Raw genomic sequence first — 13,285 nt, forward strand, 5'->3', positions numbered from 1 at the left:
AAAACAAAGGAAAGCTGCAGGATTTTCAGATCAGGTCAAAAACTGTAAAAGTCAAGTCGGCAACAATTTGTTCAAAGACTAGAGTATTTTTGGCAGAGATTGAGTTGAAGTTTTTACCAATATTATCGATTGTTTTTTTTCCCAGCATGCAGTTCTTCTCAGTCAGACTCTGTCCATCGTTGCAGGTGAAGTACAAAGAGGACGTGCAGAAGGATTTGTCGTCGTCTCTGTTCTCCAGCCTTCCTCAGACCCTCCAGACTGAGCTGGCCAAGGAGGTGACGGAGCTGCAGAGTCAGGTGACCGACACTGATCTCCTCCTCCGCTGTGATTGGTCAGTTTGTGGAACGTCTCCCTGACAAACAGGAACTCACAGCGCTTGAACGCAGCAGCACCAACACGTCCTTCTGAATTAAAGACTGGTGGTTAAAAGCTGCTGCTGCTTAAAATCATAAAACTGTTATAAAAGTATTATGTATTAATATTATTTTCCACTTTCACTTAATAATTTTTCCATTCAACACAGGAATTTAACCCTTTAATTGCCAGTTTGTTTACATAGAAGAAGAAAAACACAAAGAATGACATTTCCATAAACTAAATGTTTATCAGTCTGAGATATGTCAGTGATTAGCAACAATATTGATTTTGATTCATTACAATTTTTTGTGCAAACTCACAATCAGGGAGAAAAATGTTATTAATATTATTATAGATTCTGTGATTTTATGTTGTAATGGCAGAAGGATCAAAAAATAAACACAAAATGATCAAAACAAAATCCAAAATGAAAAGGACAAAAGAAAAACAGACAGAAAACAGTTTTGCGTCTTTGTGACCTTTGTGTTTCTCTCTCTGTGAGCCGGAGCTGTCGGGTCTGAGCCGCCACAGAGTCTCCACCACAGCTTTCATATCTGAGCGAGAGGAGGAGGCTGTTCCTAAAAATAAATCCTCTGAACTCAGACCGATGCTGCCTGACATCCACCGAAGCTCAGCTACACCTGATGGAGTCACACAGCTTCAGGATGAGAGTGAAACCTGTTCACATCTGTTCACATCTGTTGTTCGCCGTGACTCGGCCTCTGAAACTCGCTCTTCGTCCAGTGTGAATGCTCCTTCAACTAACGGGCGCTGTTGGTTTGTTTGTGTTGTTGCTGCAGGTGAAATACAGAGAGGGCTGCAAGAAGGAGGCGGCCTCCTCCCTGTACCGCCTCCTCCCCGAGACGCCACAGATGCACTTTGCCAAACAGATGTCGGAGATCCAGAGCGAGGTGCCGCTCCACTTCCCTCTCATCGCTCACCCAGAACTTCTCACTGTGCGGCGTTTTCTCTCTTTACAGTGTCTCGTCTGTTTGTTTGTTTTTCTCCTCTTAAGACAAAGTACAAGACGGACAAAGAGGATCTGCCCAACACTCTGTTCTCGCTGCTGCCCGAGACTCTGGAGACTCAGTTTATCAAAGAGATGTCGGAGACACACAGCGAGGTGGGAAACTCTGTGTGTGTGTGTGTGTGGGTTTACTCATTCAGAATATACGGATCAGGACAAACCCTTTCTGAGCCTGTATCATTGTTATAGAGCTCGCATCACTACACAGGAAGTGATGTCATCGTCTTTCTTTTTTTACCTGCCCTTATGAGGCAGAAGCTTGTTCTGTCGGACTGTGACTCCTCATGATAACAGGCGTCTCAGCACCAGAGGGAATCACTCAGACAGCTGGAAGCCCATTGGTTGACACCTGATAAAGCCCGCTGGTGATGTCACAGAATGGTCGCTATGTCAACAACCAATAGGATGTGAGACAGATAACACTGGTCAATGAGGAGAGTTGTAAGAAGTTGAAGACCAGATTGATGAAGGAATGTGGTGGGTTTACAGAGCAGTAACTTCCTGTGTGTGTGTGTGTGTGTGTGTGTGTGTGTGTGTGTGTGTGTGTGTGTCAGGTGAAGTACAAACAGGCAGGGAAGCAGCAGGCGGCGTCGTCTCTTTACTCCAAACTTCCTGAGACTCTGGAGACGAAACACGCCAAAGAAGCGACGGAGCTGCAGAGTGAAGTGAGTCTCCACCTTCATCTCTCCCTCTGTCTCCTCCCTCGCTCTGTCTGCTGCTCTTCCTCTGCCTCTTCTCCCCCTTTTCCATCTCTGTCTCTCCGTCTTTCACGACTACTCCTCAGCAGGAAGTACTTCCAAATCTTTCCTGGACGAACTAAAACCAAAACTTTCTGTACAAGAAGAAAATGATTTTAAATGTAATTCTTTAAATCTCTTCTTCTTCTTGAACTGTGACGTTTCTTTTCCGACAGAAAAAGTACAAAGACGAAGGGAGGAAGGAGATGACGTCGTCTCTTTACTCTCAGCTCCCTGACACTGCAGAGACCCAGTTAGCCCGCGAGATGACTGAGATACAGAGTCAGGTACGAGTTTCCTTCTGCGTCTGACCTCTGACCTCTGACCTGATTAACAAAGTAACTTTAACGAGCTTTGTTATCTGGAGATGACGAGATAATTATCTCGTTATCTTAACAAAAAACTGTTTTTCCTGATAACATCTCTTTATGTCGGGATAATGAGCATAACGGCATAAAAAGATATTCGTGATTGTGGCCTTTCTCAGCTTCCGTAGTTCTGCTCTTTTTGTTACAAAGAAGAGAAAAGACGAATTCATAAAATACAGACTTTGGATCAATATGCAGCAAATATTTTGTGGTTTCGACAGTTTTCTTCTTCTCTTGTTGCATTAGAAGTTCTTTAATACAACACATCAAACAGAATAAAAGAAGAAGGATTCTCTCTTGCGCTCAAACACAAAGTCGAGCTGCGAGCGTTAAGTTGGAAACAAGAGAAGAAAAACAGAGCGAAGAGCGAAGCTACAGACAGAAACAGTTTGGAGAAAACATGCAGCATAAAACAACCTGACACGTTCTGTCTGAATGCATCTTGTTGTCTCGTCACCTCCAGAACAAGTACAAGGAGAGCGGGAAGAAGAGTCAGACCGTCAGCGTTTACTCGCAGCTTCCAGAGACCAACGAGATCCAGTTCGCCAAAGCTGTTTCTGAAATACAGAGCGAGGTGCGGTGAGAGATACGTTCGTCTGAGGTTTGGTTGCATCACGTCATAATGATCACAGTGATTATTCATAAGGAGGGAAGTCAGTTTGTGGATGACTAGTTTCCTTTTGTACGACATCGTGTTTTGTCTCGTTTTTCCAGACCAAGTATAAAGAAGCAGGGAAGAGAGAAGTGTCCAGCTCTCTGTACTCGAAGCTTCCCGAGACTCTGGACACGCTGCGCGCTAAAGAGGTGTCACAGCTGCAGAGTCAGGTACTGTCAGCCTGAGTCGGGTTTACTGTCCCGTTCTTCCTGTGTTTAGAGATTCAGTAAGTTAGTGGAGTTTAATTGTGTCCGTTGTGCCGCTGCTCTGCCGTCTTCCTGCAGGTGAAGTATAAACAGGACAGTAAGACGGAGGCGAGCGGCTCTCTGTATCACCAGCTTCCTGAAACCACAGAGACACAGCTGGCTAAAGAGCTGAGAGGCGTTTACAGCGAGGTGAGACACACACACACACACACACACACACACACACACACACACACACACGTTAAACTCACTGCTACCTCACGGTGAGTTTGGTGAAGTAAACTCTGCGTGTTGTGTCTCAGGTGAAGTACAAAGAGGAGGGAAAGAAGGAGATCAGTAAGAACCTGTACTCGCTCCTCCCCGAGACGGCCGAGACGCACTTCGCCAAGCAGATGTCAGAGATACAGAGTGAGGTGAGGACCCTGAACGCACCATCACAAACTCAAATGTTGGGTTTCAGATCATTGCACCACAAATAAAGTTTGACCTGAATTTCACTAAAAAATGTTGTGTAATGTGCAGTTTATATTTTGCACCATTAATGATAATAATTCAAAGTTTCACAGATGAATAAATTATTTATTATTTTAGTTTGTGTTACCCTTTAATCTACGTTTTCTTATAAATAAAAACAATAATTTTCTTTTAGTTTGTATCATTTATCACGTTGGATATTGATAGTTTTCGTTTATTCATCCGTTATATTTTGGTGAAAACAGTTTAAATACAGACAGCTGATCAGTTTGTGTTCACGCAGTGACTCAGTGGTTTGAAAAGGAAGTTAAAACTGTTTTAATCGACTTGTATTTTTGTTTCAAGTCGACGTACAAGAAGGACAAAGAGGATCTGCCCAACACTCTGTTCTCGCTGCTGCCCGAGACTCTGCAGACTCAGTTTGTCAAAGAGATGGCGGAGACACACAGCGAGGTGGGAAACACTTAACTTATTGATCAGGTCGTGACGACGTAAATCTGTTCTATGTGACAAAATATATACTTATAGATGATGTATCTGATTCCTCTGAGCCACAGAGCGCCGTTGTTTCCAGAAACACAGAAACTCACTACAGCACCAAATGTGGATTAATCCGCCGCTGAAAATAGTCCCTGAACTAATGCTTGTTTCCTCCTGTTTTTTGAGGAACGTTTGTTAAAGATGATGGTGTCCTGCTGTTTGAGGAAACCACTCGTCCTTTTTTGATGAATGATGTGTTTATTTTACACGAACCTGAGGTTATTGTGTCCAGAGAATATGTTTAAGTGTTTGTGCTTCATCTCCATGTCAACACAGTCCAGATAAACGCTCTATTCTGGTCCTGTTATCAGGAACACATTCATAGCTGCTGAACCTCTCAGCCCTTCCCCTCTCTCTCTCTCTCTCTCTCTCTCTCTCTCTCTCTCTCTCTCTCTCTCTCTCTCTCTCTCTCTCTCTCTCTCTCTCTCTCTCTCTGGTGTCTCTTCACCTTCTGTCCCTCAGGTTTGGTTTGACTTGAATCTGGCACCTACAGACACAATATTGGATCTTTTCAAAGGAAGTGGTGGTAAAAACGTTTCCTGACTATTAAACGCTCCTGGATAAAAGCCACCAATCTCAGCTGTAACGCTTGTTATTAATGTGGCGTTTGTTGTTGTTGTTGTTTGTTTTTCCTGCAGGTCAAGTACAAGGAGGCGGGAAAGAAAGAGGCCAGCAGCTCCCTGTACCACCTGCTGCCTGAGACTCTGGAGACGCAGCGTGTTAAAGAGGTGACGGAGCTGCAGAGCGAGGTACGCATCTATTATTCACACTCACTTATTCACATTTCATGATGTTTCACATTTGAGCATCGAAAACACTCAGAGTGATTCCTTCTCTTCAGTTGTGATGTAATATTTAGTATTATTTAGGCGGCAGCGGTCAGTGCGAGCGCACGACAGCCTCATGAAATCTGCAGCAGTTAAATGAAGAGGAGAAGAGTGTAAACAAACCTCCGCTCTCACTGCCGTTCATTCTTCAGTCCAACCAACAAATTCATGATCGAATAATATTTTGCACTTTGAAGACTCTCTGCCAAACTGAGGAGATTTACACTTCAGTTTGTGGGAGCTGAGTTTTATCAGCGTTTGTGTAACGGGACTCAAACATTGTAAAGTCTGACAAACAGCTGGAAACTAAACGAAGCCGATGTTTCGTTTCCTTCAGAACAAATACAAGGAGAGCGGGAAGAAGCTGATGTCGTCCAGTCTGTACGCTCAGCTGCCGCACACGGCCGAGACGCAGCTCGCCGCCAAGATGTCTGACCTGCAGAGCGAGGTAAACACACACACACACACACCTGCAGTGACAGGTACACATGAAGGCCTCTCTGTCTCTGATATACTCCTGATGTGTGAATGAGTCTGAGTGAGTTTCTCTTGTGTTTTCCAGAGTAAATATAAAGAGGAAGGGATCAGGAGCCTCGCTCAGAGTTTCTACTCTCAGCTGCCGGAGACCGCCGAGACGCAGCTCGCCAAAACCGTCTCTGAGCTGCAGAGCGAGGTGAGCAGGATGGTCGTTCCTTCGGGTTGTGAGGAGACGGTGCTGAACGCTGAGCTGCTGCTCTGCCTGTAAAACCTCCCTCGTCAAGTTAAACACGATTAATAACTCATTAATAACTTAGTCAACCAGGCGCGGAGGCACATGTAAACAGTTTATCCCTGGATATAAACTACCTGGAGTATATCCAGGTTTCTGTGGCATGTAAACACCTGGTGGTCCAAGGTTTCTGAACCCTCTCATAGAGGCTGAGATGGTGAGAAATCTGCAGGCACACGATCAGAAACTGAAACCTGTTATCATCACGTATATATATCCATGTCAACGCCACTTCCCAAATATCATCAAAAACAGGATAAAGATCAAAATCAGGACACTCCAGACACACTCACACTCACCGACTGTGAGGAGAGCTGCACAAACAGGATCAATAAGAAATGTAAAAGGGAAATGAGCAGCAGTCAGGACACACACTGAGACGTGTGGCTGACAGCTGATGTTTCCTTCAGGCCAAGTACAAGGAGGCGAGCAGGAAGGAGGCGACCAGCTGTCTGTACCATCAGCTCCCCGAAACTCTGGAGACGCAACATGCTAAAGAGGCGACGGAGCTGCAGAGTCAGGTACACACACACACACACACACACACACACACACACACACACACACGAAGGGTTAGCTTTGTAGAGATAGTCCAAGACTTTTGGACTCCTCATGAACGACCCTGACGTCCAGTGTCTCTCTGCCGTCTGCAGGTGAAGTACAAGGAAGGTAAGAAAGAGCTGAGCTGCAGCCTGTACGCTCTGCTGCCGGAGACCGAGCAGATGAAGTTCGCTAAAGCCGCCACGGAGCTTCAGAGTGAGGTGGGTGGACGTCCACACGCTGTCAGTAAATAACAGTACACAGGATACTTTATTCTTACATCTTTTTTCTCGTGTGTGTGTGTCAGAATAAATACAAGCAGAAAGGCAGACAGGAGAACAGCATCAGCGTTTTCCACCAGATGCCCGAGACCAAAGAGACAGAGTTTGCTAAACAGATCTCTGAGCTGCAGAGCGAGGTGAGAGGCTGAATCAGTGTTTGTCCATGGATGTTGAAGTTAAGAGATTGTTGTGGAAATATATTCATATCTTAATATATTTCTGTGTGTGTGTGTGTGTGTGTGTGTGTGTGTGTGTGTGTGTGCGTGTTGTATTTGTCTCTCAGACAAAGTACAGGAAGGACAAAGAGGATCTGCCCAACACTCTGTTCTCGCTGCTGCCGGAGACTCTGGAGACTCAGTTTGTCAAAGAGATGGCGGAGACACACAGCGAGGTGGGAAACTCACTCTCTCTCTCTCTCTCTCTTCTCTCTCTCTCTCTCTCTCTCTCTCTCTCTTTATTATGTGTTTGTCTTGAGTAGACATCTTGATAATTTATAAAGAGGCTTTTCACTCTGTTTGTGAGGCTGTTAACTGTTAACAACACAAAGTGCCATCTGGTCATTAAAGCCTTGAGGCGTCTCAGGTTTATTTTTTTTATAATTATCAGACCTTGAAAAAGTCTTTTTAAAACGTATTTGGACTATTTGTCAGAAACAGTTTTATAACAAACAGTTTTATATCGTCAGCAAACAGGTTTATATCCAGTTAAACCAACATCTGTTTAAATTCTCTTCATCATTCAGTTTACAACAAAAAGGAAAAGTAGAATATTTTCAAGTGACAATGTTCTTGAAGTGAAATGGAGAAAGTGTCTCTGGTGTGTTACTGTGTAAATATTGGTCTAATTTTGTTGTTGTTTTCTCCCAGAGTAAATACAAGGAGGCGGGTAAGAAGGAGCTGATCAGCAGTTTGTATCATCTGCTGCCTGAGACCAAAGAAACTCAACACGCCAAGGAGCAGACTCACCTGTACAGTGAGGTAACGACCACCTGATCTCACTGTCTGTTGACTCTAAGAGTTCGAGCTCCCAACACTTGCTTTAGTAAATCTGCAGCTACCGTCTCGATGTGGGAAACTGCTGTGGTTTGTGTTGCAGAAAGCCTACAGGGAGGAGGGGAGGAAGGAGGCCGGCTGCAGCCTGTACGCCCTGATGCCCCAGACCATCGAGACGGTGTTCGCCAAAGAGCTGAGCAAGACGCAGAGCGATGTGAGTCCGACCTGACCTTCACTCACTGCGATGACATCAACATTTATCAGCTGTTGAAAACATAGAAACTCGCAGCAGATTGAAGTTGTGAGTGAGTTTAGTGTCTGTGAATCAGAGACATGAGGAGTGAACATCTCCAGACAAATGTCAGACAGGTTGGATCCTGATCCGCCTTCAAACAAAACAGATGGGAGGAGCTTAAACAGCCACGTCCAACAATCCTCTCTGATTAACACACACACACACACACACACACACACACACACACACACACACACACACACACACACATACACACACACACACACCAGACAGGAGTTTGTTGTGTATAATTTTGTGTGCTGAGGCGTGAACACATGTGAGCAGCTGTGTTGTGCTCCACAGCCTGAGGACACGGACACTGACCTACTGCCTACACACACACACACACACACACACACACACATACACACACACAGATAAATGCCAGTGTCAGGTTGGATCATGAAGTGTGACAGACGAACAGAAGCGCAGATGTGAATGAAGTCAAACTGTAACATTCACTTTGTGATGCTGGTGTTTCTGAGCAGGTGGCAGATAAACACATAAAGAGATACTACATTACCCAGAATACTTAGAGAGAGAGAGAGAGAGAAACACAATCTGAGCTGATTCATGGGCCCACCAGAAGAGATTCAACATGTTGAGGTGAAGTGAGACACGTTGCGTCGCTGCCGTCGCCTGCAGCGTCGGACCGAGAGGTTTCACAGAGGAGGGTCATCGTCCGGTGTCAGTCAGCCCCCAGGAGAGAGGGAGGGGGGGGGGGGGGGGGGGCAGAAAATCAAAGCCGGGGGTAAACTGGGACACAGGGTGGAAGCTTTCTGGTTGCACGTCTGTTGACCGAGCAATGCGTCGCTAACTGGAGCGTGTAACTCAGACTACCTTCACCGTCCCACTGTCTTTGTGTCCAACACACTGAAGGCTTTTAATTTGTCTTCTACTGTGTGATGTGTCCGCCTGTTATTGGAGACACTATTGATCTGTATGGATGTGATGAGGCGGCTCCGGTCTCCTCTGGTTGTATTAATGAAAACGTTATGAGTAAATAAAGGGAGAAGAAGCGCAGGCGGCGTGGAGGATGAAACATGTTTATCTTCTCGATGGTGTTTATTCTCTCACGGCTTTTTATATAATTTAGTAAAACTTTTGCTTTTCGTCGGTTTGTTTTTGAGAGTGAAACCGCGTCAGGTCTGTGAATCTGCTCTGGCTTTAATATTCATCTCTGCGTCACGCTGTGAATTTCTCATTTTCACAGTGAGAAGCAGCTCGTCTTATTTTTAGGCAAATGAGCGAGTGTGTTTTCAGTCGTTATTCAGCACCAGGCGGAATTAGTCATCACTTATTTTCTCCCTCCATCCATCACGCTCCCTTTTCTTTTTTGTTCTGTCTCAATGTAACCGCCTCTCTCTTTCTCCGTTCCCTCATGTTTTTATTTTTGCCTTTTATCTTCCCCCCCCCCCGGCCGTGTCCTGTCTCTGTCTCTCTGTAGAAGTTTTACAAGGAGCAGTATAATCGGGAGAAGGGGAAGTCCAGCTACACCAACATGAAGACACTGCCTGAGGTGGAGCACGCCATGGAGGTCAACAAGAACCAGAGCGAAGTAAATAAACAAACATACACATTACACGTATGTAACGTTTGCTCTGCCACGCCAGTGAACGCTGCCTCGTCTGTGTGGAGTTTAAGGAGAGAGACACTGATGAAAATGAAGCTTTCTGTAGATTTTATTCCCGTAAACAACCGATTCATTGATTCAAAGTGAGTCAGAGAGATTTGAACAGGCTGTAAAACTCTTTAATCCAGAGCTCAGAGACGCTGAGTCTCAGCCTCTTCACTTCCTCTTCACATCCTCGACCTTCTTTTTTAACATTTTCATCCTCATTTTTAAAGCTGTGCATGAACAGACACTTTATATAATATCCTTTATATAACCTGAGGTTCTCATCAGGTCTGGACTCAGAACCGGGGGGTGGGGGGGGGGTTCAGCTGTGTTGACGTTTAAAATTAACGATCACAGAGAAAATTACAGACAATGAAACGTCTTGAAGCTTGTTGTGTTTTATTGTTGTTGTTGATTTTGTATTTAATCATGTTTTATGTGTAATGCACTTTTATATTTATTGATTTTATTGTTATGGTCTCAGATCGGCTACAGAAAAGGTAAAGAGGAGCTTCATCACTACAACACGGAGCCAGACAGACCTGACATCATCAACGCCGCCAACGCCGCTAAACTGGCCAGCGACGTGAGTCTGTGTGTGTGTGTGTCTGTGTGTGTCTGTGTGTGTGTGTAACCACGTCCTATCCAACATTCATTTCCATGACAACAGTCCCGTTCACCAGCTGTTCTCCGAGTGGAACCGCTGATTAATTATAGAAAACGTTCTGCTGTAAAACATTGAACTGTCGTTACGCAAGAGCGTTCTGCAAGGTTCATCTGTGTGTGTGTGTGTGTGTGTGTGTGTGTGTGTGTGTGTGTGTGTGTGTGTGTGTGTGTGTATGTGTGTGTGTGTGTGAGAAGAATGAATGTAATGTCTCTTAAATTTTTCAGCATACCAGTAAGTGTGTGTATTCATTTTGTGTCTTTGAATTATTTGTGTGTGTGTGTGTGTGTGTGTGTGTGTGTTGTGTGTGTGTGTGTGTGTGTGTGTGTGTGTGTGGTGTGTGTGTGTGTGTGTCACAGGTGGCCTATAAGAGTAACACTAAGCAGCTGGTTTACAGCGACTGCTCTCTTTTGGCCAGAACTGACATCCAGCACGCCAAGGAGGTTTCAAAACTCGCCAGCCAGGTAACACACACATGCACACAGCCTTCCCTGCATGCACTGGGTCTACCACAGGGCTAACGGACATGTACAGGTCGTTGACCTCTCTCGCCCTCTCCCACAGGTGAAGTATAAGGAGAGTTTCGACAGACATTTAAAGGGCCAGAGGCCGCGGTACAACCCCCTCGACTGTCTCTCCTTCAAACACAAACAAGCTGCTGCTGCTCTGGCCAGTCAGGTGAGCGAATCACCTGGTCACATGATCTGTGTCACATGGTTTTTAGGTTCATATCGGCGCTAAACACCAGCTCGTTACATCTGAGGTTTTTGATGATGAAAGTATCTGGATCTGGTCAAGCAGCTGCACCTGTGTTTTAATGTAATTATCATAATTAATTTAGTTTACTTTCACATTATGGTTCAAGTCGTGAGAATCATCAGGATTGTTTCACCTGAAGACTTTTTTATTTTCAACCTCTCAGATAAACTAGAGGAACAAACTGTGTGTGTGTGTGTGTGTGTGTGTGTGTGTGTGTGTGTGTGTGTGTGTGTGTGTGTGTGTGTGTGTGTGTTCATGCGTGCCTGCATCATTCACTTTGACTCACTCCAAAATTCAGTCTGTTGTGTGGGTGTAACCATGGCAACCTTTCTAAGGCAAATGGAGAGGGAACTGTGGGATGAAAGCTCGAGAAGTTGAAGAGGTTACACACACACACACACACACACTCGTGCACATACACACGCACACACTCGTGCACACACACACACACACACATACACACATGCAGCCATGGTTCAGTTTTAGTCGGGTGCTGCCCACACAGCCACAGAGAGGAGCCTCTCCACTTCACAGCGTTACGTAACAGCTTGTTGTGTTGAACGCTGCCCGGTGTTCGTTCACTCAGCTGCTTCTCTGAGAGCTACACACTCCTCACACACACCATGACACACACACACACACACACACACACACACACACACATACACACACACACACACACAGGCAGCGTTTCACTTTAAGTGGCTCAATCTGCAGCTGATTTTAGCCTCAAACATCAGAGCCGTGTGGAGGAAGATCATTTCTACATGTTTGCTTTTCCTGAGCTGTGTAAAAACACGGCTGTAGTGACGTTTGCTGTTTGACACCATCTCTCTCGTTTACTGAAGCCACTAATTATGGCGGAGAGGGAGGGGTGAGCAGGAGGAGGTGACCCTGGCTGAGTAAACACGCACCAAAACAGCACGACCACAAGACTCTTTAAGTTAGAGCTGAATGTTGCGCAAACAACATGTTGTTGTTATTTTGGCAGATATTATGATTGTTTTGCATTTTCACTTAAAGAAATATTTAAAAAATAACAATAAACTTTATTTATAGACCACTTTTCATACAAGAGATGAAGTTCAAATAGTGCAATAAAATAAAGGCGGATTGAGGGACAATGAAAACAGACAATAGAAAGACAGTAGACAATAAAATGTGTAAATGAAAGTAAAAACAGAAAGCAATAAGAAAAGTAAAATATGAGAGAATGAATTAAAAGCCGAGTTAAATAAACAGGTTTTCTGCTGTTCTTGCAGCTCTCAGCAGGTTTTCCAAAGTTTTGGATCAAAGTTCTTGTTCCTAAAATGATGAGAGTTTAATGGAGGTGAAAAGGTTGATTTGTTCCCTCTGGAAGTAATGAAATAATAAAAATAAAAATCCTAATTAAAAACTCTTAATCTGTCCTTCAGGTGAAGTACAAGACAAACCAGAACCAGAAACCGGAGGGATCCTCAGACCTGCCGAACCTGCTGCAGCTGGAGCACGTCCTGCACGCCACCAAGCTGCAGAGCAACGTACGACAAAACACTCCCGTACATACATGTACATGGATCTGTATATATTTACATGTACTATTTCACTGCTGCTGTCAAATCTGGTGCAGCGTCAGTTAAATCCACAAAAAATAAAAATGGTGATGTAGCTCAGCTGATCAATAACCGTAGAAATTATGATTTTACTAAAACAAATATTCATCAACGTATTTGTGTTTAGGAGGAAAATTAAAACACAAACAAGATTATTTATCAGATTTATTGTCAAAGTTACTGACATGCTTCTGGCTACAAAGAGCTGATTTTACAGGACACACACTCCACCCACCTACACAGTGTGTGTGTGTGTGTGTGTGTGTGTTGTGTGTGTGTGTGTGTGTGTGTGTGTGTGTGTGTTCATGCGTGCCTGCATCATTCACTTTGACTCACTCCAAAATTCAGTCTGTTGTGTGGGTGTAACCATGGCAACCTTTCTAAGGCAAATGGAGAGGGAACTGTGGGATGAAAGCTGGAGAAGTTGAAGAGGTTACACACACACACACTCGTGCACATACACACGCACACACTCGTGCACACACACACACACACACATACACACATGCAGCCATGGTTCAGTTTTAGTCGGGTGCTGCCCACACAGCCACAGAGAGGAGCCTCTCCACTTCACAGCGTTACGT

At 44.7% G+C, this 13,285-nt stretch overlaps 1 protein-coding gene across 3 annotated transcripts in view; it reads left to right on the top strand.

Moving 5' to 3' along the window:
* The window catches only part of LOC130161097 (nebulin-like), a 39,029-nt gene that overhangs the window by 20,070 nt on the left and 5,674 nt on the right, over window positions 1-13,285 (top strand). For 2 of the 3 annotated variants that reach the window (XM_056364084.1, XM_056364085.1), the window contains exons 31-54: window positions 186-296; window positions 1,158-1,268; window positions 1,373-1,480; window positions 1,939-2,049; window positions 2,298-2,408; window positions 2,953-3,063; window positions 3,204-3,314; window positions 3,429-3,539; window positions 3,653-3,763; window positions 4,170-4,277; window positions 5,003-5,113; window positions 5,529-5,639; window positions 5,754-5,864; window positions 6,371-6,481; window positions 6,614-6,721; window positions 6,808-6,918; window positions 7,065-7,172; window positions 7,648-7,758; window positions 7,877-7,987; window positions 9,516-9,626; window positions 10,171-10,272; window positions 10,710-10,814; window positions 10,915-11,028; window positions 12,525-12,629. In XM_056364084.1, the coding sequence (XP_056220059.1) occupies window positions 186-296; window positions 1,158-1,268; window positions 1,373-1,480; window positions 1,939-2,049; window positions 2,298-2,408; window positions 2,953-3,063; window positions 3,204-3,314; window positions 3,429-3,539; window positions 3,653-3,763; window positions 4,170-4,277; window positions 5,003-5,113; window positions 5,529-5,639; window positions 5,754-5,864; window positions 6,371-6,481; window positions 6,614-6,721; window positions 6,808-6,918; window positions 7,065-7,172; window positions 7,648-7,758; window positions 7,877-7,987; window positions 9,516-9,626; window positions 10,171-10,272; window positions 10,710-10,814; window positions 10,915-11,028; window positions 12,525-12,629 (2,634 nt within the window). The remainder of the gene's footprint in view (window positions 1-185; window positions 297-1,157; window positions 1,269-1,372; window positions 1,481-1,938; window positions 2,050-2,297; window positions 2,409-2,952; window positions 3,064-3,203; window positions 3,315-3,428; window positions 3,540-3,652; window positions 3,764-4,169; window positions 4,278-5,002; window positions 5,114-5,528; window positions 5,640-5,753; window positions 5,865-6,370; window positions 6,482-6,613; window positions 6,722-6,807; window positions 6,919-7,064; window positions 7,173-7,647; window positions 7,759-7,876; window positions 7,988-9,515; window positions 9,627-10,170; window positions 10,273-10,709; window positions 10,815-10,914; window positions 11,029-12,524; window positions 12,630-13,285) is intronic. The other variant, XM_056364086.1, reaches the window with a different exon arrangement.

Source organism: Seriola aureovittata, chromosome 20 (genome assembly GCF_021018895.1).
Source record: "Seriola aureovittata isolate HTS-2021-v1 ecotype China chromosome 20, ASM2101889v1, whole genome shotgun sequence".
In the NCBI taxonomy this organism is placed as follows: Eukaryota; Metazoa; Chordata; class Actinopteri; order Carangiformes; family Carangidae; genus Seriola; species Seriola aureovittata.